Raw genomic sequence first — 24839 nt, 5'->3', positions numbered from 1 at the left:
CTTACCAAAGCAGAAAGTGTCCTTTGTCCCTTCTGTCACTTTTAACCCATTTTCTATTTTTAAAAAGTGGTGGTGGCGGCGGGGGGAGTGAGAAAGAGGAAAAACAGCCAAACAAAACCCCCAGAATTGGAAGTGTTCTTTATGCCAAATTTAGTTATCCCCAAGTGTGTTGAAAGTGACTGGCAGCTGGGACTCACACAGATGGTGAAAGGGCAGCATAGCACTTGGGACTGGAGAAGGAATCAAAGTAGCCCAGGGAACTTATTTTTTAAAAAGAAAAACATTAATATACTCAAAACAGTAGGGAAAGAGTGTTCATAAACTTTAGCCTAGTATTCTCTGTGATCCTTCTCCTAGGAACTACTTTCCATAGTGGAAAGATACCCTGCATGTATTCCACAAATTATTTTTATATTATTCTAAAGAATATTTCAATTTAAGGAGCCGTAATCTAAGAGCATTAAGTCTCAGCGTGGTATGCTGTTGTGCTCTGATCCAACGAAGCACTTAATCATGTGTTTAACCAGGTGAATAATCCCATTAATCCAGCTACTCATGTGCTGAAATTAAGAATGTGCTTCAGTGTTTTGCTTGAACAGGGCATTGGTGGCTGAAGTAATGAAGCCAAAGAGTGAGTTTCTCATAATGCAGCCCAAGCAGGCATCAAAGGCATACCTTGTAATGGTTTATTGCTATTAACCTTTACTTGACCCATTCTCAAAAGATTGACCATTGAGATTGGACCACTGGTGTCTCTGTGTCCAAGCCTGGTATGCTTTCCCCAAATGTGGGTCCACACCTGATGCCTCAAAGGCATGCATCCCTATGACATGCTGTGACAAAGTGGGGTTTTATTCATCTTGTTATGTTGCATGTGAGTCTTACTGTCCTATACTAATACTGTGTGTACCTCCATTTCCCTGTGTACTGCACCAATATTTTTGTGGTGGGAATTGGGTGTGTGATTTTTGCTGAGGCCCTCAGGGCAGGTGAGGCTGCCCAGCTGGCTGCACATATGTAACCTGAGATCCAGGATGGAGGTGTGACCAGGTGACACCTTTTGCCCGGGAAGCAGGACAAAGAGGAGGAGGAGGAGCAGGGCTGTCTCCAGGATTTTTGCCGCCCCAAGTGGTGGGGAAAAAAAAGCAAAAAAGAAAAAAAAAGCCACGATCGGCAGCAGCTCCACCACGCCACTTTCTTCTTCCGTGGCAATTTGGCTGCAGGTCCTTCCCTCTGAGAGGGCCCGTGGGACAAGCCGCCGAATTGCCACCAAAGAGCCCAACATGCCGCCCCAAGCACCTGCTGGCTGGGCTGGTGCCTGGAGCTGGCCCTGAGGAGGTGCCACAGGTGGGGTGTCGGAGGTTGGATCACTGGTAGCTTGGCAGTCTGCTTTGGGGGACTGGAAAAGGGGGAGTCCAGGCTGTCTGGCCCAGGAGTCCCCAAGATGGACTTGGATGAACGTACTGATTTCTGTGATAGCAAGCTCTGTTCTACGCTGTGTTCCTGTCAACTAATAAACCCTTCTCTTCTACACACTGGCTGGGAGTCACTGCTGACTGAGGAGTTGGGGTGCAGGGCCATCTGGCTTCTCCAGGAGCCCCACCCGGGCAGACTCCCTGCGGGAAGCACACGGTGTGGAAGGGGATGCTGAATGCTCTGAGGTCAGACCCAGGGAGGTCAAAGCTGTGTAAGGTTATTGCTCTGGAGTCAGTATGCTCAGAGAGAGGAGGCATGCTACACCAGAGTCCTGACTGGCTTTGTATGGAGTAGTTCCAGAGCGTTGGCCCAGTGACTCCATGACACCTGCCTAATATACTATGCAGTGTTGGAATTTAGAGCATTAATTCCTACTTTGCCCTGGCCATGGTGAATTTATGACCTGAAATAAGAGTTTAGATTTCCTTTATTTGACATTAGCCAAACCATTATTCAATTCTTTGGTGGTATTTTGTGTGTTGGAATCTGAATATTTTTAAAATCAGGTAATAGAGAGGAATGAATATAGATAATTATTCTATAAAGAAAAGGGTAAAGAGCCATGTCTATATTTCTAAAACACAAATGACTTTCTTCCCCACCCAGTGCGCCGCTCAAAGGCTGCAGATGAGGAAAGGAGCCACAAAGCACGCAGGGCCCGGGATGAATATCGACGGCAATCCTTACGAGCCATCCAGAAAGGAAAAGTGGCTGGCTTGAGTAACCTGTTCAAGGGGACCAGCCTGAATAATGAGCCAGAGATAAAGCTGAACAGCAACAATCCTAGCCCACTAATGACGCTCACTACATCAGTCAGGTTCGTTCGTATTGTAGGTGACTCAAAAAATTGATCCTCCATTCATGGGCTTTTACCCCATTTTAACAAGTGCTTCTTTTATTTTATTTTTTATTTTTAATTTAATTTTGTTTTATTTGAGATTCTCCACAGTGTTGCTCTTGACCCTGAATAGAAAGGGGATGTTTTAAAAAGATCAAAATGCACTGAGTGCATAATGTCAATTAAATGGTGTTTGTTTTTAAAAGGACCTTTTAGCATCTACAAAAAGAAGGGTCTTTAAAAAAGTCAGTGATTTGATAAGAATGCAAGGCTGGGCTAGAGAGAGAATCAGACAAATTCTCAAGCAAACCTTAGCCCCGCAGCCTAGAAATAACTGCTGCTCAAGTGCTCTTTGACACATTTTACAGAGGCGGCAACCTCCTAAGTTTCAGTTGAGTTTTCTGATGGCAAAATCAAGGGTCTTCTGAGTTTTTTTTTTTTTAAACCTATTGATCCATCATCTGTCTCTTTCATAAACCACATGGATTCCAGAAGTGAAAAACAATCCAACACAGCACCCCATCTGCTGTGAAATTTATCAGTCGCTCCTTGTGGGTTTATATGTTGCCATCTGACATTATTAATTAGGCTTGATAAGATGAACAAGATAATGTGAACTGGGCAAGGTGGTAAAGTTAAAAAAATGCATATTCAGGGAAAAAAGAGAAATTCAACTTTTATTTTCCCTTTTATTGCCAAGTCTTGCGATTACCAGTCAATGTGCTTGTGATGTCTGGCAGCCTGGCAGCACTTCAGTCCCTTCCTGCTTGGGGTTTGTGTTCTGTTTTGACAAGCAATCTCTTTACCTTATATGAGATATGGAAACTCACTGCAGATGGGTTGTTTAAATTCCCAGTTTGAGGAATCAAAATTGCTCTATCTGAAATGCGGTGGGATCTCTACACTCGCCATCAAGCCACTTGTCAAAACAATCTTCTCATTATTTTTATTTTCCCAAACCACTACATCAAAGAGTCTTCCCTGAAATAAAGTAATAAACACACTAATAAAGATAGTAAATTTAGAAAACTAATGGCTATAATTCAGCCTGTAGTTCTCCGCTTTCTAAATGGAGTTATTTATTACAGAATTGGGCATTGTTTGGTGTGAATTACTTACAAGTAGGGCTGAGAAAAAGTTTGGATCCTTATCCAGTCCTTGTCCAAAGCTGTTTATCCATCTCCAAGTCACATCTGTGTTTAAAATTTGATATTGTTTGTTTTTCTTATCTCTTAAGGCATCTTTTTGTCATTGTGTCTGACTAGATTGTGACTCAGACTACATACCTGCTGAAGGGAATCAGGGGAGTAAGAACTCTCTTTAAACCCATGTACAGGCTACCCAGATCTTGGATCTGCATGCATGGGAATAACAACTACTTTGTATGTGTGTACTCCCCATATGGGGGCAGAGCAGGTGGGTGAACAGAGAGAGAGAAGGGGCAAAGTCAAAGTGAGGTGGCTAGGGCAGCTAAGCAGGTATGGGGTGTGTTGTAATTTGTTACTGGTGTGGACATCAGCAGATTACTGCCCCCTGGAGCAATGGAAAGGGAGTTAGCACAATATCTCTAGAGGGGTGTGTGTGGGTCACAGTGCTTCCTGAGGGTAATCCTGGGTGGGTGCAAATTTGTGCACTGCCTCTTCAGTTCAGGGCTGTCTAAAGTTGCAGTAAAATGATGTTATTTCTGTGTAAGATTCCTATTTATTTCACCTACTATGTTCTTTGGAAAGCTTGTCTGGGTTTTTATTTCCTCCCTTCGTCCTTCTTTCCTGTCTCTTTTTCCCTGCTGATTTTCTCTGTGTGTTGAAGCGTTTTGTTCCTTTTACGCATCATCGTTTGTCTCTATCTGTGTGGTTGTGTTTAATTTTTTTTCTTCCTGCCCCTACCATGCTCACTTTGTCTACTGTGGTTGTATAGAAATCAACTGGGAGCAATTTCATGATTTGGCCCTAGGCAGAAAATTGCTATAAAACCAGCCCTTTTAATTCATGCTCAAACAGTTCCCACGAGGCTGTTTGGAGTCCTGTTTATCTTCCACTCTTAAACAGAATCAGAGAGATGTGCGCTCTGGACTTTAGGATCCAGGAGTGGGTAAGCTGTCTAGGCCACCCTTATAAAATCTTTAAAAGCAGAAATATCTGGGGGAATTAACTGTGCCTCCATGTGTAGTTTGCTTTCTTCTCTGTGTGGATAGCATGCATTCTCTCTGTTATCATAATGTCAGAGCAGCTTTTCCATGTACTTAATTTGAGCACTCTGGTATTGGTTTGCGTATATTTCTGTGTTTGCACTGTTTTTATTTTACTTTTTTTCTGCCTACAAAAATAGGTATTTGGGAATAATTTTTGGTTGCTTATTGTGTTCTTTTAGCAAAGATTTATCTAGTTGTGCAAGTTGCATGCTCTTAAAACAAACCAGATGTTACAAAAGATGTTTAGAGGCCACTCTCAGAGCAAGGAAGAGGGATCCAGAAGGGGGAAGTTTTGGGGCCCTGAGAAGAAAGCATGCATAAATGGGCATCAGTATATTTCATCTACCGGAGTTCCCTTTCATAGAATCATAGACTTTAAGGTCAGCAGGTACCCTTCACCTTCCTCACTGTGTTCCATCTTTTGGTTCAGGTGGGTCAGGCTCAGTTGGGTGTGGAAGAGCTCTTAACCCTCTGTGGGCTCTGCAACATCCACATCCCCCTCCTAAACAAGCTGACTGTCATGTTGCAGTTCTGTGGTGCCTTTCTCCAGATGTTGTGAGGTGTCCACTGTCATTTGTGGGGTGGTGATGGGGTCACCACTCAGTACGGTATCTAGCTCTACATATTAGTGGCAGTTCTTGAGGACAGCACCAGATTTTTTGTCCCCTCCTGTCTTTTGGTAGGACTGATGCAGTTCCTCTCTCTTTGCCAGACAGTGCTAATTGTCCCTGTTGTACCTCTGGCCTTTGCAATATCCAGATAAACATCTTTATTTCTGCCGCAGTTCCACATCTGGGCTTGCACTACTCCTCTACTCTCACAGGCTGATGAAATCCAGGAATTCTTTCCTGGACCAGGCATAATCATGAGGTTTACCTGAGCTTTTTTTAGCTACAGCTTTACCTGGAAGAATACCTATATTCTAGTATACCAAAGGTGGGCTAGCAGGACGAGAGGAATTTCCAAACATATTGGGTATTTTAAGGGGTGAGGAAGCTTCCCCTAAGCAGCAGAGTTCAAAAATTTGACAAAAGCCGTCACTGCTGTGGGGCCAGGGGCCTTGTGATTCTTTTGTTGGAGGACAGTTTGTACTGGTACAAGTTATGCAGCATCCTCACGGGTATTGTACTGGTGGAACGGTGCTGGTACAGGATTTATGCCATTTGGGGAGGTGGTTTAGCTTGAATGGGTTTTGTTGGCAGGACTCAAAACTGAGAATGGATGCGTGCAAGAATGTGCCAACAGAAAGCAAGTTTTACTGGTAAAACCTTGTAGCGTAGACCAAGCCTTAGGGCATATCCGACTGATATTCTGACTTAGGTCTCTGTCTTGCCACTTGAACTGAGACTCCTTGGGGTCAACCCTAGGTGTTCTGCCATTTACGCTAAAGGCCTAATTCTGCTTCTGTTGAAATCAGCAGCCAAACTGCCATTGACTTCAGTGGAAGCAGGACCCAGACCCCGAGGAGGATATCCATCAGATGTCAAGAGCACCCAGTATTCTCTTGCACAGCCTCCAATCACTAGAGGGCAAGCTCATCATTATTGAGTATTATAGGATCTAGTTTGCTTTGTTTGTTCTTGGTTGTCTGGTACGTTATAGTAGTGCTTCTCTGTGACTGCCCAGTTGATATCCTGATTTTGAAAGAGTTGTAATTCAAAACAATACTAGTTTCAGCACTTACTCAGGATGCCTGCAAATATGGATCATTAAATGATAGCTCCGTTGTAGGCAGAGCACAAGATGCGAGAGCTAGAAAAATGCAGTGAGCCAAACAGAAACTGAGGACTTACAAGATGTATAAGTAGGGACATAGGACCTGTGGCGCAATAGTAGAAGTAGGGAGAAGGCAAGGCACCTCAGAGAGACACTCCAGAGAAATATTTTCTCTCCATGTTTTCCTGTGGTCAAGGCATGCCGGCCACAGTGGCTGAATCTGGCTTAACATGCAGGGGATTCACACAAAAGGTAAGAAGTAGTTTTTTGCCTGCAAATAATCATCTTTTGTTTATGAAAAATTAAAAGAAATCAGAGTGAATAATAGAGCAGGTTGAATATTTTCCATTAAATCTTATTGTCAGAAAATGGCTATTGGACAAAACTGACGTTTTAGTGATGGAATTTCTTTTGTCAAAAATGTTTGGATTTTTATGGGAAAACAAATCCCCACCTCCCCTACCCACAAGAAATCTGGTTATTCAATGAAATAAAAAAATTCCCAGTGGACTATAGTGATTAGCCCCTGTTCCCCCTACTCTATGAACATGGTGCAAGTTATTTTTTGTACTACAGCTGCATGACATCTATCTCCCATTGTTTGTATTTTAAATGTAGGAAAGCTTGGGAGCGTCCTTCTAGACCCATTTCCAGAGAAATCCTCATTCGCTGGTTCAAGGAGGAGCAGCTTCCACGACGTGCTGGGTTTGAGAGGAACACCTGTGCTATAGCGCCCTGGTTTCATGGTAATTCAGTTATCTTTATTTTTTCATATAATTGAGCCTGAAGGACGTTCTGGGTTGAAGCAGTGGGTTACAAAATATCTTTGTTTTTTTGCAAGGAACACAATAGGCACTTTCAATCGCGTCTCTAATAATCTTGTTCACTTTCCTCACAAAGGTTGGTATAAAATGGGTTGCTGTCTGACCAGTAATGTCTATCCATTATTTTTATCATAGAGAGACTATTCTTCCCCATTTTCTTTTCCTCTGTTTTGTAGTCCAATTTGTGACACATACCAGATGTCCTCCTATTTCTTAGTATTATCAGAGCCTGAACTGCACAAATGAATGTCTGGAATAACATTTGGGAGAGGTGTGTGTGTGTGTGTGTGTGTAATGCCGACAGACCCCGGTCATTGATGGGCGGGATTGAACCTGGGATCTCTGGAGCTTAGTACATGAGCCTCTACAGCATGAGCTAAAAGCCAACTGGCTGTTAGCGAAGGCTGTAGAGCAAACTCATTAATCTCACTCTCTCTAAGTGATCTTGGTGCTGGTAGCTGGGACAGAACACCACACCCTGAAGGTGTGTGGATTACACGTGTGCACATGCAAATCTCATTTTTATCCTGCATTACAAACATAGTTGATACTTGCTGTAACTATATAGGTGGGAACCAAGCATTCTGGCCATTAGTATAAAGCATAGCTGACACAAAGACTTTTATTTATGAGCCTGAATGTATTTTAGATCCAAGTCACAATACTCTTTTCCTCTGAATGTTAGGAATTAGAACATTATAGTAGGTGTGGTGGGCCTGACCTTTGTCTGACCCCAACTGTCATTCCTTATTATGGGGTTGTGTTTTTAGAGAATCCCTCACTTTCCTTGAGAGCTCTTTGACAGGTGAGCCTCCCTCACTCCCTGCCTATCAAGGCATAAATAAGTTAAATGTGCATATGGAGAATCATATCTCAACTAATCATCTGTTACAAGCAAGAAATGAAGAAATACAATTATGGACAGCTCTTGTCTCTCTCCAGGTTGTGATTCCAAATCCTTCTCACTATACATAAGTTTTTACTTAAATATTTTAGAACACATCAACTAGCTACTGGCTTGGTGTGTCAAACAAAAGGAAAGAAGTAGATAGCTTGTAAATATTATACATTTCCATTTTTTATTAGCAGTGATGCAGATGAAAGATGGGCCTGTATATACACATATTTGACATGGGATCTCTCTAAGAGTTAGTTAATGTAATATTTTTTGTAGTTAACAGTATATGGAAAAGGAGCAAACATTCAACTCAATGGTTTATTTCCTGATTTGTAGAGCTGGTTGAACTCTGCAAGAAAGCATCTGTGAACATTCATAGGAATAAAGTTATTTGAGGTCAGTTCAACTGTATTCATGACCCCCACTTATTTGCTATTTGCAAACAATCTGATGGGCAAGGTTTTCCCCCCAGTGTTTGAGGGAAGCTCATTCACATGAATATACATGTGCAGATGCAAACATGTATTTGTGCAAGTCATCTAGGTCTTGATGCAAAGCCCAGTGAAGTCAATGGGAGTCAAGTATCAGAGGGGTAGCTGTGTTAGTCTGGATCTGTAAAAAGCAACAAAGAATCCATCAATGGGAGTGTGACTTTATGCACTGAAAGCTCACAAAACTCATCATGAGAATAAGTTTCTTCCGGCTTCTCCACCCAACAAAGATAATGAAGTTCTATTTAGAGCTGTGCAAAGCACAGCAATTTTGTGATTGTCTTTTTGTTCTGTGTTTCTATAGCACAATAGAGTCCTGATCCATGATTGAGACTCCTAGGTGCTATAATAATATAAACAATAATTTGCTGGGGTTCATGCAGATATTGTTTTGGTACCTTTTTCATTTGAATGTGAACAAGCTCATATTGTCAAAGTGAAACTCAATCAAAATCCTCAAGTTTCATCTAGTTTCACATGAAAATCCCCACCCTATTTCATGTGATTGTGATGCAGAAGCTAAAATCGGGCCTGGCGTGCTCAGATGTTTTGTGAATCTTTTAGCAAACTTCGTTTGAGTTCCAAATTTTGTAACAAACTTTGGGAACCAAACGAGTACTCTGTTGCTGGGTCACGTTGTGAACATTGTGTCCAGGTCCAGCTGGCTCCCACAACACACCTCATCAGAGTGAAGAGTTCAATGGCATTATCTTGGAATGGTGGAAGCTAAACATCAACATGTTATGGTAAAAGGTCTAAAGGAGTTTTGAGTGTGACTCTGAAATGAAGCAGAGAGAGCTAGCTACTTTGGCACAGAGCCCACTGTGGAGACACACTTTGCAATTCTGAAGCAAGGAAATTCTTTGCTGTTTGTTTCCATTGTGTTCTGGGATACAGGACTTTGTGCACATTTTTCATGTGTAAATGAGAGTACACCAAAGCGTGTACCTGAGTCATATTACTGATTTCTCATTTAAATGGAAACAATCATGCAAGGCCCTGAAATTTGTCTAATGGCTCTGGCCATAGGAGCAACAACTTGTTCATCATCTGCTTAAATGGATGAGGGCATGGAAAGCAATGTTGTCAAGTATTTAGGCCAGAGGTTAGAAGGCATAACTCTTGCATTGCATTTTGGGTTCTATTACTGAATCAGGGCTGGAACCTGCCAAGTGCTCTTGAGAGTGCTAGCACTGACTATAATAACAGCGGAGGGTCCCTAGAACTTGTAGGATCAGATCCTTCACAACCTTGAGTGAGTCCCTGAACTTCCCATTCCGCATTTTCCCTATCTGTAAAATGGGATAATACTTTGCAAGGATAATATGAAGCTTCAGTAAAAGATCTGAAGTGCTTTGAGATCCTTGGATGAAGTGGGCTAAAGAAGGGTAAAATGTCATGGAGTATGATCATCTGGTAGATCAGTGCTGAAAGTAGATCCTCAGATAGTGTAAAATGATGTAATTCCACTCAAGTAAATGGAGCTATCCTGATCTACATCAGCTGAGGAAGTGACCCTTAGTCGCTTAGCCAAGATAAAACTTCAGTCTAGTCAATATCTTTAAATTTTAATTTAAAGGTAACATTTTTTTATTGGTGCTAACTAGAAAATGAAGGCTCCTTCAAACTAAAAATAAAATCACAAACCCAAATCTAATAAAGATCAGCGGTCTTCACACTGGAGTCCTGCACATATACCACCTTTTGTAATTATGCTGAACCGAGTACTCATGAAATTCTAATTCCTCCAGTGGGTTTTCTTGGGGTGTGAAGCAGTGCAGCGCAATGGGGCATTCTGTCTATTTAAAATTCCCCCACCAGTTTCATTTGGAAGTTGGGCCAGATCCTTGGTGCTGGCTAAGTCACCTTTTTGCCATTCCAGCACTGAAGGAGGAAGATAAAGGTGATAAAATACTGCAGCAGGGGGAACTATAGTCTACTGGATGGAGCTCAGGGCTAATCAGTCACATGTTGAATTCCCAGATCAGCCACTAAGTAGCTGGCTGACCTTAGGCAAGTCATCCTATGTTTCTCTCCATCTCACTTTTCATCCTCCTCTAAAATAGATACAGTAAACACTGTGCATGTTCTGTACAATCTTCAGATAAAAAACGCTATAAATATACAAAGGGTTATTAGTTAAATTTACCATAGGGCAACATCTGGAGTAAATGGGAAAAACTTTTTCTAAGGTCTCTAGCCAGTGTTTGTTTCCTCACTCCCAAAAGTAACTGTGAGAAAACATCAATTTCAGCTCCAAGAGTCTCTTTCCTTTTCCACAGAGTAGAAATATCATTAATCTTATCCCCCCAACACATGGAAAATTTGTTTAAGGTAACATTGATCATGGTAACATTAATCTTTCCAGTTTGTGTTCAAGAAGTTGCAGTGAGTTCTTGCAAAATTATTTTTAACATGGACGTGCCATAGTTCAGGTTGTGTTGTGTTTTGTACTGAAAGCAGGGATTTAGCTTTTCTTTGTCTGTAGAATACATTCTGTCCTTTCCCAAAATTACAGCACTTCCTCCTTGAAGACAGAATGAATTTTGGAACATTTTAAAAAGAAATCTGTTATTTAGTGTGAGTTAAAATTAGTGGTAAAAAGTCTCTTTAAAAAGTCTCAGCTCAGACATTATCTGACTACAGAAATTGGCAGGGAGATGAATCTTGAGTAGATCTGGTGTTGTGCAGGTTTGTGTTGTAAAGAAATGTTTAGGATTCAGGCCCCCCCCACACTATTATTCTCTTTCAGGAGAGGCAGAAAAATATTGTCCTCCAGAGAATATCATAAGAACTGCCCTCTTTCAAAATGGCTGCCATCTCCCATTGTTATCAATAGACTGAAGCCATGGCCTGACTTCAGTAAAGATGGTCATTGCCTCCATTCACCTGCTCCTCCCTGCCTCCTGACAGCATATAAAGCCACTTAACAAGTACTTCCCAATGGAAGTGAAGCTATCAACTGGCATATGATTCCTCAGGGCCCTCAGCTAGCTGGAGCTGCTTGAATATCAAGGAGCCAGAACCAACTTCTTGGCTATCCTGGCCATATCTTGGTTCAAGTGATAATCTGAGCTAACTCTCATTTGTACAACATCATGTACAATAGTCTTAAAGCTGTAAAAATTACTTAAATTATTTGAATACTTAAACCCAGAAAATTAAAGGTTCTGGTTTTCATAATTAGCAATTGATATCATACCAACTAATCAGTGAATGTGGGCTCCGAGGACACAATATAATGATCCCTTCTTGGGCTCAATTCTAGAGATCCAAGAAACTTGTTATGAATTTGCAATTCAGGCTGAACTTTGCCAATATCAGTGAATCTTGGTTTTTAGGGAAGCTTTGAATGGGATTTATGATTTCAGATGGAAAGCTGTTTTATATGGGTCACAGCTGGAGACAAGTAAAACTAGGCTGTTTTGGCTGAGTTTTGCTTTGATTTGGGGTTTTTCAAACCTCAGTGCAACCCATGCCAAAGTAAAATGAAAAAGTTTATCAGCCTTTTCCCATCTATTGCCAAGTATTACCAAACTCTATCACATACATCTACGTTTGTTGTCAGTTAGCTGCAAATATATGGTATAGGCCAGGAATATAATTCTTTTTGGCAACAAAAACATGGGCCTCTACCTTCCTAACACTTAACTGTCCTGTGCTGTAATGAGGGATGCTGATTGCTGAAACATATACTAATACTTTGCCCTTTGTCTGAAGTGTTGTCTTGTTTTTTCCTTCCGTTTAAACTCCATTTAGGCATTCAGCTCTTTTCCAATGAAAATTGGCTTTTCACTTGTTATTTCTGGGAAAGTTAAGATGTGGCAAACTCTCAGACCCTACAATTTGGCTCATGCATAGTTTGACTCCTGAATATAGAAGATTTTCTCAAATCATTCAAGTGTCACTTAGCAAACAAGAACCAGACTCTAAAATGATCCCATCCTTAGTTAAGATTTGGAAGTCCTTGACAGTTTGTTCAGATCTACCTACCTTATGTCAATGGACGCTTTCGCAAGTGTAGAAGGGACATGTCCTAGTCATCACTATTATCAACACATTATCATCTTATATCTATTACATGCCATTAGTAAAGGAGCTAAGCTGAAGGAGCTGTCCAGTCAATCGGTGTTTGAAAGGGAATCTTCCTTAGGTCATGAGAGTTGGTGAAGAGACCCAAAAGTATGGTCTTCCCTCTGATTTCAGATCAAGAATTCCTTCTGTAATGGCTTTCATCTCCCATGTTGTTTGTGGGAAGAAACACTGACAGATGTCAGTAGACAGGATGGTTCTGCAGACAGGATTTCTTCAGTATGGGATGTCTAACATTTTTGAGCATTTGTGTTTTCTTTTGAGAATAACACTGCCACAGGGATAGGATGCAACAGCAAGATTTCTTGTAGCTTCTATTGAAATGAGCTTTTTCTGAGACACACAAGTATTTTAGCTGTTTGATTTGATCAAGACCTTATGCATCAATAAATACAGTATGCTCATTTGTTCATAAAACACACTTTCTGGTTCTCTAAGGGAGGGAAACTTAAGTAACAGAACATATTAGGATGAGATGAAGTAAACCCCAGTGGAGATATGGCATTTTTTTATGTGAATTATCTATTTTCCTATTGTTACTTCATCTGCTTTTTGCCTGTTTGATTTGCTATTTTGAGAATACAGAGGGATGGTGTGACGTTGCACTCCATATGCTTTATGAAAATATGCTTATGAGTGTGAATATGATGTAACTGGAATATGCTTTATGCAAAAGGTCTCTTGTAAGGTATTATTACAAAGCTTGTAAACTACTGAGTGTGTTCATCCTATTTGTTTGCATGTATTGTGTCTATGTCTGGAGTTAGGAGAATAAGATTGCATTGTATTACTAATGTAAACATATTCAGTGGAAGCCATTAAGGGTGCTTCAGAATCAATGAACTGTAAACGGCTCTGTTTATTTGTAAACCTTCCTGTGTATGTGTGGGCCAGCCCAGGAAGAATGGAGGCTGGGGTCTCACAGGACATGTGACCATGTCACATGATACTGAAATCCATCTTAAATCTGGTACTTTTCCATTTAGAAGGAGGGGTGGGGACCCAGAGAGACAAAAGATTCCTGCCTTGTGCCAAAGTGATAAAAGGGGGTGGAGCAGGACAAGGAGGGCCAGTCATGAGACAACCCCTAGTTCAACCTGAGATGTCTGCTGGAACTAGCAAGGACTATACCAGGAGAAAGGATTGGACCCAGACTTGGAAGGAGTCTAATCTGTGAAAGAAACTTATTGGAACATCTCTGAGGGTGAGATATTACCTGTAACCAGTTTCTTAATGTATCAGACTTAGACTTGTGTGTTTTTGCTTTATTTTGCTCGGTAACTTACTTTGTTCTATCTGTTATTACTTGGAACCACTTAAATCCTACTTTTTAGACTTAATAAAATCACTTTTGTTTATTAGTAAACCCAGAGTAAGTGATTAATACCTGGGGGAGCAAACAGCTGTGCATATCTCTCTATCAGTGTTATAGAGGGTGAATTATTTATGAGTTTGCCCTCTATAAGCTTTATACAGAATAAAACGGATTTATTTGGGGTTTAGATCCCATTGGGAGCTGGTGTCTGGGTGCTGGAACCAGGAAACCTGCAGAGCTGTTTTCACTTAAAACCTGCAGCTTTGGGGGCATGACTGGACCCTGGGTCTGTGTTGCAGCAGGCTAGTATGTCTAGCTCAACAAGGCAGGTTCTGGTAGTCCCAAGATGGCAGGGAAAACGGGCTCAGAGGTAATTCCAGCACATCAGGTGTCACTCCCAAGGGGGTCTCTGTGGCCAAACCCATCACAGGTGGATCCTCAGCTTGTTTACATAGAAATGAAGTTAAGGAGCATGTGATGAAAAAAGGGAGAATAGGCCCTTATCCAAAGCCTATTGAAGTCAATAGGCATCTTTCCCAGGGACTTGTTGGGTCAGGTCTCTGTGAATGGGACACACTCTACCTGGGAGGATGGTTGTTCAGTGTGGTTGTTTGGTGTCAAAATCCGGTTCCAAGTGTCCCAAAAATCATTATTGCAATTAGTACAAAATGGCACCCTTGCTGGCAATCTTAGCACACAGACCACAGATTGAATCAGTCTGGAGACTGAATCTCTCCCTTGTCCCTCCAGGGGCTCCCTCTTGAACAGGGTTGAGGTGTATTGTCATGGATGGATGGGGAAGAATGTATTGCTGTTGCCTTATATTGTCCATTTTCCGTAGATAAACAGGGCACTTCAGGACTGACAATTCAGCACTTTTCATCATTGCTGAATCCAGAATAGAGGAATGAATGTACATTTTGCCATGCTAGGGCAGGGTGAATAACCCCCCCATGTATTATAAAGGGACTGCTGTACACAGAAATGGGACATGTCAGGCTGGGAGAATTTATGTGACTAGTGTTTGGTGGAGATATTGATGGGGAATTCCTGGGGACCACTACATTTTTGTATCAAACCCTTGACATGGTAATCCCCAAGCATGAGACTATTATGTTGAGTATCTTTAAAAGAGATACTATGCCCCTGGAAAGTTATGTATTTGTGGACCATGAGTGGATTCACTATATAATGATAGTGATGTGATTCCAGCTCTGTATTCACTGGGAGATGGCCTACAGTTTTGGCATCACCATAGCAATCCCAGCCGTCTAACTAAAATATGAGGTACTAGCTCATACAGACTATTTTTCAAGGACAGCACAGAGTGTGGTGAATATGTGCTAAATCTTTGGATTCCTTGAGGGCTACCAGTAGCTGATGATGGGTGTTTCAAGCCTGGTTAATCTCCAGTAACATATGAAAGGAAACCTGACAACTTCATCAACTCTGATTCAGTTCTCAACTTTTCACTCTGGAAACCAGAGGTGTTTTTGATTGGCTCTCAGAAATGGGAACTTCTGGCAGTACGTCACTCCACTTAGCTCTCAATAATAGTTTTAGTCTATCAGTCCTTGGGCAGGCTTTGAGATTGTTTTTTCTAGTGCCATTATGGTTCAAAAGTGTCAGCATAGAGAAGTTCTTGGCAAACAGAAGAAATGTTTTAGACTCATGGTCCCCCTTACAGGAGAGCAGAGTTTCAAAGTGAGGTAACAGGTGCTGTGGCATGCAGCAGGAAGAGAGGAAACACAAAAGAGCAGCTGAGCTATTGCTGAAATGAGAGTGAGGTAACTGAATAATTCATGTGAATAGGCTAATTGCTAATGTGAAAATAGGCTTCCCTGTCCCTTAACAATAGGTAATCGTCCTTGCTTTCTGTTTCACTGAGACTCAGTGCTATCTACCAAAGAAGTAGATGGTGATTAGAAAGAGATTACTGGACAGATGTTGGATGCTAAAAATAAGTGATTACACAAATGTAGAGAGATGTTTGCCTGGTGGGGCGTGTTCAAAGTTTAGGAGACAAACAGGTTAGGTGCACTAAGTAGGAACTGCCTTAGGGCTTGGCTACACTTACAAATTTGCAGCGCTGCAGCAGGGTGTGAAAACACACCCTCTCCAGCGCTGCAAATTGTGGCGCTGCAAAGCACCAGTGTGGTCAAAGCCCCAGCGCTGGGAGCGTGGCTCCCAGCGCTGTACGTTATTCCCCACAGGGAGGTGGAGTACGGACAGCGCTGGGAGAGCTTTCTCCCAGCGCTGGCGCTTTGACTACACTTAGTGCTTCAAAGCGCTGCTGCGGCAGCGCTTTGAAGTGTAAGTGTAGCCAAAGCCTTAGTATAGGAAAGGATTTTTTTTTAAACTAATCTGTGTCATTCCAAGGTTTAGGTGGCATCTGTAGGAATATTAAAGAAGGTTTATATTAAACATGGTTTATATGAGAAATGATTTATTGATTTATTGTTAATTAATACTTTATAACTTAAGATTTATGTTAAAAGTAAATTTGTGATTCCCAGCATTTAGCCTCTAATCTGCAAGCCACCAGCTGTGTCTGTGTAAAGCCTGCTCAAAGAGATACTTGGTATAAAACTTGTTAAGCTCAAAGAAATACTTTGTATAAAACTTGCTAAACATTAATTAACTCTAAGTAAGCCAAAACAGTAGCTGTTATAGTGTATAGATAGAGACCCCCACCCTCTGTAAGTTTTCATCTCACTTTATCTTTGCTTGTTAAAAGACAGGGAGTCTCACATAAATTGGTAACACCCCAAAAAGTAAAGAGACAGTGAAATAGATGTGATTAAGATAAAGAATGTATGTGAATGAATGGTTAGGGAGTCACCAGCCTGAAGAATTCAGTGTCAGCTGAAGAAGGTGTCAAGTGGGATCAACCAGATGACCCCCGGAGGGCAAACTGGAATCCACCCACCACACCTCAAAGGAAGGAAAAACAAAACATCTAATAACATGGAGCCAGCCACCTGCTGATTGATTTAGCAACAGCAAAATGAAGCAACTCTCATGAACTGGCATTGGAATAAATTCCTATAAAACTGGACTCTAAAGACTGAGGACTTTGAGTCTATGGTTCTGCTGCCAGCCTCCAGGAGCATCAGGTGCATCTGACACAGACTCGGCTCCATCCTCATGGCCAAGATACCTGGCCAGTAACTTGGCATGAGCAACATCTTTAGGCTGGTAACTATAACATCTATACAGAACCTAAATGAATGATTGTGTGAATGAATGAGTGTGTGTGTGTGTGTGTGTGTGTGTGTGTGTGTGTGTGTGTGTGCATGTATAAGGAATAAGTAGTAATAGAAACAAGTAGAAAAACATTGCTTTTTGTTTTGTTATGGTATTTACAATAAATGTGGCATCTTTGCCTTATCCCTCTTAATAAGATCCTGCTGGTTTTTATTATATTGGTATAACACATCAAACTATTTTTTTTTCACTTGGTAATGGTGGGTATCCTGCTCTGGACTTTTTTTTTTTTTAAATATGAAGCAAAGCAAAAAGAAGAAAGAACAAAAGTAATTTGAAACTGACTATATATGTTCTGCTGTCATGTTTGGAAATAATGTGTGCAAACTAATCAGTACATTACAAGAGGGTCATTTATTTAGAGTAAATCAAATATAAGGACATCATTCATTCATTTTTGAGAAAGTAAAAAAGATAAAAAGCAAGGACAAAGCTCTAACACATACTCCAGGAGAAGAAAACTTGATAGAAGTTTCTTTCAACCATTGGACATGTAGTATGACAAGGGTGCCATTTTTACACTAAAACAAACTGATACAAAAATAGTTGCTTATAAACATCTAGAATGCCTTCTCTTGATATGCATATACCCATCTATTCCATCTGTATCACACTAATCATTTACTAATTCTTTATAAGCTATTTACAAATTGACTCAATATAAAATGTGACTGAACAATCAGTATTTAACCCCCAAATAGTTACACGTCTTTGCTTATTTCCCATTTAAAGCACAGCAAACATTGTAGTAAAATCAAAGCCCAGACACTATAGTCAGCTTTCTTGCAGGTGATCTGCTGACTGGCCCTTACTCCACAAAGCATTGTGACGACAGCCCTATTGATCCAGCCTCCAAGCAAAAGCTGTGCAGTTATCCGTCTGACAGCTCCTGTGGAATGATGGCTTTTGAATCTTGCTAAGCCAAAATTACTCTCTCAAACAGGCTCCAAGTAGGATCACTTGTGCTCTGTGACACCCAGAGGAAAGGCACATGACTGGGCAGAAATAGGACAGTGGTTTGGCTTTCCAACTGTAGTTCGCTCAGGTAGCAGTTGGTTGTGACCCTTAACCTGTGGTCACCACAAGAGCTAGATGCTGGGAGATTATTTGAAAACAAAGGGAAGATACTTCAGTGAGTTTGCTGACTGCTAACCTGGATATGCAGCTTCTTTCTGTGTGTGTGTTTCTGATGGCCAGGAGTTAGAGAAAGGGGGTTTTGTGTGTGTGTGGAGGGGAGCACACCATTCCCTCCTCTATTAAAAGCAAAGGGAGTGTTCCCCTTCCTCTCCCTGATGGAGCCTTGGGAGAGGTCAGTTCCCTTCCTCCTGCCTCTTCTAGGACTAGTGCGCTCATAATTTTTTATAAGTTCAGAAAAACATAGAGGGCCAGATCTACAGCTGGTACAAATCAGCATAACTTCATTTGAATCAACAGGGCTATACAGATTACCATCCAGCAGCTGAGGACCTGGCCCACTGTGCCCTCCATATCTTATTTCAGAATCAGTATGTATCTTTGTGAATCAGTCCGTAACTTTACTGAACATTCTGGCCCTGAGGTTAACCACCCTTTTGCCCACTAAAATTTACATGCATCTTGGGGGAGGGATAGCTCAGTGGTTTGAGCAATGGCCTGCTAAACCCAGAGTTGTGAGTTCAATCCTTGAGGAGGCCACTTAGGGATCTAGGGCAAAAAAAAAAATTGGTCCTGCTAGTGAAGGCAGGGGGCTGGACTCAATGACCTTTCAAGGTCCTTTCCAGTTCTAGGAGATTGGTATATCTCCAATTATTACCTTTCTGGGACTATACACTACTATTGTAAAACAGGCCCAGAATATTTGATTATAAATGGAGCAGTATGCAGTTGTGTATCTGCCTCCTTGACGGTTAAAATTATGCTGTAGACACATCTGAGCATTTAAGTTCAAACTGAAAAGTAGCAATAACTCATGAGACTGAGAGTTCAGCTTTCGCCTCAGTTTCCCCAACAACCATGCTAAGAACTCTTTTGCAAAGTGGGCATTGCATCTGCAGCAGAGTCTATACATGATTATGTCGCCAAATGAATCTCCATTCTCACATTCAAGGGCCTGGATCCTCATCTCCTGTAATCTGTCATAGATCCATTGACTTAATTTTGGACACAGGGGTCCTTAATTCTTGAACCTGTGTTAGCAGCTCAGCCCTATAAGAATTCTTGTTTGTTTAGGCTGATATTTGTAGTTTGCCAGATCCTTAGTGGCTGTAACCTGGAGTAGCTCCATTGAAGTAATTTCCACCTATTGAAATCTGGGTTCATTTTAGATTTAGGGCCCCTAAATTAGGATTAAAGCAGTGTGAATAATAGCACACACTGAAGGGCTAACAGATTACATTAATACAAATTTAGATACCTTTTAATTCATGCCTGCAGTCAGTGGCGGCTCCAGGCACCAGCACTCCAAGCGTATGCCTGGGGCAGCAAGCCACGGGGGGCGCCCTGCCGGTCGCTGCAAGGGCGGCAGTCAAGCAGCCTTCAGCGGCTTGCCTGCGGGAGGTCCCCAGTCCCGTGGATTCGGCGGCAATTCAGCGGCGGGTACGCCGAATCTGTGGGACCGGCGGACCTCCCGCAGGCAAGCCGCCGAATCTGGGGGACCGACGGACCTCCCGCAGGCAAGCCGCCGAAGGCAGCCTGACTGCCGTGCTTGGGGCAGCAAAAAAGCTAGAGCTGCCCCTGCCTGCAGTGTCCACACGGGGGAGTGACAGTGGAGAACTTTGCTGAGCTGTGCTGTTCACACCCCTGAAGTCCGAACTGTGGGGCAGTGTAGCCATAGCTGTAGATCATACTGCAGTGAGCTTCATTCTAGCTCCTAGTTCATTGTTTCTCATCTCTAGTGATGTACTCTTGATGTTCCATTACAGTGCACACTTAGACAATCTTTTCACTTTTCACAGAATTCCACTGACTTCATGAGCTTTGGATCAAGCCCCAACACTGGAATACCATAAGCAATGTACTTTAGAGTTACAGTACTGCTGCGTAGAGGTTTGAGCAGCTTTTACAGTGCCTACCAGCACTCTTGCTTGTCTTATGCTAGTGTTACAGTATCCCATTGTCACTTTCATGAGTGCTTAAAGTCAAACCTTGGTCTAGGACTTGGTAAACAAAAATCATAAGTATGTTTTATGCAAGTAGACAAACAATATCTTTGTTAATTACAAACTTCTCAGTCTTGCCAAGTGCTTTAGAAGAAAAATTAGTAGCTCAAATTCCTTATATAGTTTCTAAAGTATTTACCAAAAACCCCACCTTCAAAGTGTTTTTTAAAAATCTATTTGGAATTTCTGTTAGTTTGAATAGAGGGGAAAAAATCCATGTACAATATGACAAATTTATATATATATATTATACTATGCATATAAAGTCTGATCCAAAGCCAGCAAAGACAATGAAAAGTCTCCCATGGGCTTTAGTTCAGGCTAGTATTGTATATGGTAAATGTGTGCATCCATATTTTAAGTGGGCGGTACAGACAAAGCAAACAAACATTTTTCACCTGTGGAAATATATGGACAACAAAAATCACAGTATGTTTTCTTCTTAGTTAACTATTATGAGTCCAGTTATACAATTAGAATTCTGGGGTCCAGGTTAACTGTGGCATTTATCTGTCTCCTTACACTCAGTGAGCTCTCCAGACACTGATTTACAGTGACAATCATCACTGAGTTTGCAGAAGGGATGGTATCCTGACAGTTTCTTGATGATCTATAAGACATGATGTTCAATGTAAGTTGTTAGCCTGGGCAGTTTTTGAAGTCCACCATGGATATGTCTATGTAATTGTAAAGTCTGTCGTCTTTCTGGAAACATTCATTTCTTTATAAAGTGTATATTTTTGGTGGGAGGGTGCATTTTTTTTCTTTGAAGATCTTTACTGCTAAATGGCTTACCTTTTAGATTGTTTAAAACAATCCGTTGTATCATAACTCACTACAGCAAAGCACAGTTAGGATATTTCATTTCTAACATTTGGAAATATGTGCATCAGCCATTGCGAAGCCATCACTTTCTGACAAGCTAGGATGTGGCTAGACATTTTTTTTTGCCTTTAATGGCTGACACATAGGGTTTTCTTCCCACTTAATCACAAGTAGTTGTGATGTTTGCAGTGCAAGTTGTGCTGGTCATCCAGCTGTCATTGTGCTGTGTGTCTTATTCAACAGATTCCCACTGGTTTCATGTGCCAGTTTAGCTATAAATTATGGGCTGGATCCTCTGCTGCAACCTAGCCACTTTGGGTATGTCCGCACTGTGATAAAACCCCACAGCACCAAGTCTCAGTGCCTGGGTCAGCTCACTCAGGCTCGCAGGGCTATAAAATTGTAGTATAAGATGTTCAGGCTTGGCTGGAGCCCAAGTATCCCAGAGCCCAGGCTCAAGCCTAGCCCATATGTCTACACTGCAATTTTATATCCCTGCGCCTGAGCCCCATGAGCTGAAGCCAGCTGACCCTGGCTCTCAGTGTCAGTGCCACAGGTTTTTTTATCGCATTATAGACATATCCTTTAGACTGCCTGCAGCAGCCAGTTCTCCCTGGTAAGCTAGGGCATGGGGTGCATAGGAGAATGGCAGGGAGCAGGTAGAACTTCCTGTTGCCCCCTGGTGATTGAACTCCCCTTATTATCTAACTGGTATAGATTAAAGTAAGCCCCCAGGCTGCTCTGATTTTAGCCAGCTCTGGCATAGCAATGATTACAGAATCAGAAAGCCACCACTGGTTCCTTGGGGCTTCCCCCTAGCTGCTGAGCCCAGCTCCAATTTTGGATCTATATTTGGACCTATATTTCATTATTTTCAAGTAATGGTAACTTTCTTTTAAAACAACTTGGGTACAATTCAGTACAAATCAACATAAACACAAAGCAATAAGGAGACAAAATGGATAACATCAGCCGCTCTAGTAAATTAGTGACTTGTCAATGACTGTAATAAAATATTTTGCCTACTACCATACTATCCAATTAACCTTTAGACATTTCAGTGTCCAACATTGGACCAACAATATTACTGTTTAGATCATTGCACTAATGAATTTATCTCTCTCAAGCATTTCCATTGTTTTCACTGGCAAATCAATACTGAGGTGAAAACAAAGCAATTCTAAATAATATTCCGGGGGGCAGAAAGAGAAGAGAAAACAAAAGACACTGAACGTACTGCAGTTCAGTTAGTAAAACTGCAAAACCTTTCCTGCATGATATTGCCTTTTGATAAACCCATCCTGTATAATTTGTACAAAATGGTACTTCAGAGAAGTTTCTGACATATCTGTATGCTAGTCACTAATTACAGGTTATGTCTTAGAAATTTATTTCTGGTTTCATGTATAAGCAGACCTTGATTCATATCTCTTATGGGCCCTAAATTGAGCAAAACCTTACTTTCTCTGTTTCACAGTGAAGTGAGGCTTACTGTCTGTGAAGTGCTTTCGGAGTTTCATATAGAACTTCAAATTATTATTATTGCCTTTATGGTAAGAACTTTTATTAGTTACAGGAATTTATACAGTGTTATGTCTGTTGCAGAGCTTATTATGAAGAATTTGGGGCCTGAAAGGTATTTTAAATTCCAAACTTTATCAATGACATGTCCTAACCTATCCCAACACTACCTAATTTTGGCAGGACCAAAAGGTGTGTGTCACATCTCTATCAAGGGTCAATTTAATCCCAATCAAATGTTCTTAGATATGCTGTTATCCAATAAATTCCATCCTCATTTCCCCTTTATGGAGCCTGTCAGAGGTAGGGTGGGTCCCTGACACCATCAGAAGGCCAGCTACCCCCTGACAGGGCCTTTTTATGAATGAAGGTTGTATTGATATGCGATGAGGTGGTATCAATACTCAGTGATCTTGGGTCACTAAATGCGGATGTAGCACCATCAAGTTTTAATGCAGTGTCAATTTGAAGAAATAGACTTTACAACACAGAATCATAATGCTTTTCTGTCCCAACGGATGAATATTGGAAGGTGCAATGCTACTTCTCCCACAGGCCTGACTGAGTGGGCTGTTTTTTCTTCCTGACTTTATTGAATGGTTCCTGGAGATGCTCCATGATAAAGGCAGGAGCTCATTATAAAATGTATTGTATAAGTAAATCCAGTTTGTTTTTTCTTGATTTTTTTTTAATAGTTAAGATCTGCATCAGTCAGCCCAATGATCATTAAAGTTTCTTTTTATCGTTCATTTTGCTGCTTGTCTTCTGGCTTGACAAAATCTGCCAGTGGCTTCCTATTATATAGATTAGTGTGATTATTTTCTCTTCATTTAATGAGTCTGATGGTGGTGGTGGTGGGTCTCATAAGTATTTAAAGCTATATTGGTGGTGGGGAAACTGAGCTAAGGAACATCTTAGCTGTTCATTTTTAGGTTAGATCCAGACCACATCACAAGTATCTCAGAAGTTATCCTTTCCACCTGAAGGCTGTTTAGTATCCTGTGTGAGGTGGTGGTCTCAATCCAGTCTTATAAACCATGGGCCTGATTCTCCCTTGCCCTGCCCATTGTGCAACATGCATATAATACACAATCCGAATAGCAGTGTGTTACGCCCATTTTGCACTGGGATAAATGACTACACAAGGCACAGAGCAACAGAGAATCAGGCCCTGACTATCAGCATCACAAAAGCTACCTCTACCGAAGTTCAGACCACTGATTGCAATCTCAGCCCAGAGATCAAAGATTTCCTTGGAAATTAAACCCATGTTCATTTCTAGAAATGATTCCTTCATATCAGAGCTGAGGTATAATGGTGGTGGGATAAGGTGTAGCATGAGGTAAGCTTGTATTGTTGGTGCCTGTAACAAGTCCTCTGCCTGCCCTTCTTCCTGGGACCCACTGGCTGCCCCAATAAAGCTCAGAGAGGCTTCTAGTTCTTCAGCACCCGTGGCTTCTAGTTCTTCAGCACCCGTGGCTTTATTTACACCAGGTTCTCCCACCACCAGTGATATACTATATACAACTTGCAGGCCTTACAATCTCCTCTCCTACACAGAGTCTGCCCTCAGCCTGGAGACTGACCTTCCCCTGGCCATTCCCCTATTCTTCTGGCTGCCAGCCAGCCTTTATAGCCCTCAGGCCCGCAGGTGCAGCCAATTCTAAAGTCCAGGCACCAGACTTCTCCCCAGCCCCAATCTATTTCTCCTGATTGGGGCTGGCTGAGCAGGGGCTAATTAGGTGCTTTTGCACCAGCACCCTCCAACAGTGCCTCTGGTGTACCTCCCAGTTTTACAGGGCAGATTGTTTATATAAAGGACTGAGTTTGTATTGCAATTGTTTGCAGCCATCCAAACAGATGGATTAGTTATCTAACTACCTGTCTGCTCACACAAGTATCCAAAAATGTAGTGATTAATATTTTACAGGCCAATATTGAACCAATACATCACATGTTTCTGCATATTCCATGTTTATTACATCAAAATGATTTAAGGGCAGGCTTTGCCACTCTTACTCACGCTTGAGTAGTGTCTTACTCCTCAAGTGTAATGAATTCAATGAATGAATCAGTGTGACTGTGTGGCAAAATCTGACACTTAAATTAAACAATTGTATCATGGACATTTTCAGACATCAGTATTTTATTTTTAAACCAGTGCACTTTAAGGATTACGTAATTTTTAAAGTATTTGTCAAGCCTTGTCAGCATTTTTAGAGCTAGTAGAATATATTGCTTTATTTAG

At 41.5% G+C, this 24839-nt stretch overlaps 1 protein-coding gene across 4 annotated transcripts in view; it reads left to right on the top strand.

Annotated features, from left to right (window-relative positions):
* The window catches only part of SH2D4B (SH2 domain containing 4B), a 118072-nt gene that overhangs the window by 55163 nt on the left and 38070 nt on the right, over positions 1 to 24839 (top strand). For 3 of the 4 annotated variants that reach the window (XM_039481835.1, XM_039481836.1, XM_039481837.1), the window contains exons 5-6: positions 2083 to 2293; positions 6840 to 6967. In XM_039481835.1, the coding sequence (XP_039337769.1) occupies positions 2083 to 2293; positions 6840 to 6967 (339 nt within the window). Of the gene's footprint in view, positions 1 to 2082; positions 2294 to 6839; positions 6968 to 8279; positions 8340 to 24839 lie in introns of all 4 variants that reach the window. The other variant, XM_039481838.1, reaches the window with a different exon arrangement.

This window comes from Mauremys reevesii, linkage group 7 (genome assembly GCF_016161935.1).
Source record: "Mauremys reevesii isolate NIE-2019 linkage group 7, ASM1616193v1, whole genome shotgun sequence".
Lineage (NCBI taxonomy): Eukaryota > Metazoa > Chordata > Testudines > Geoemydidae > Mauremys > Mauremys reevesii.
This window is presented reverse-complemented; position numbering and strand designations above follow the sequence as displayed.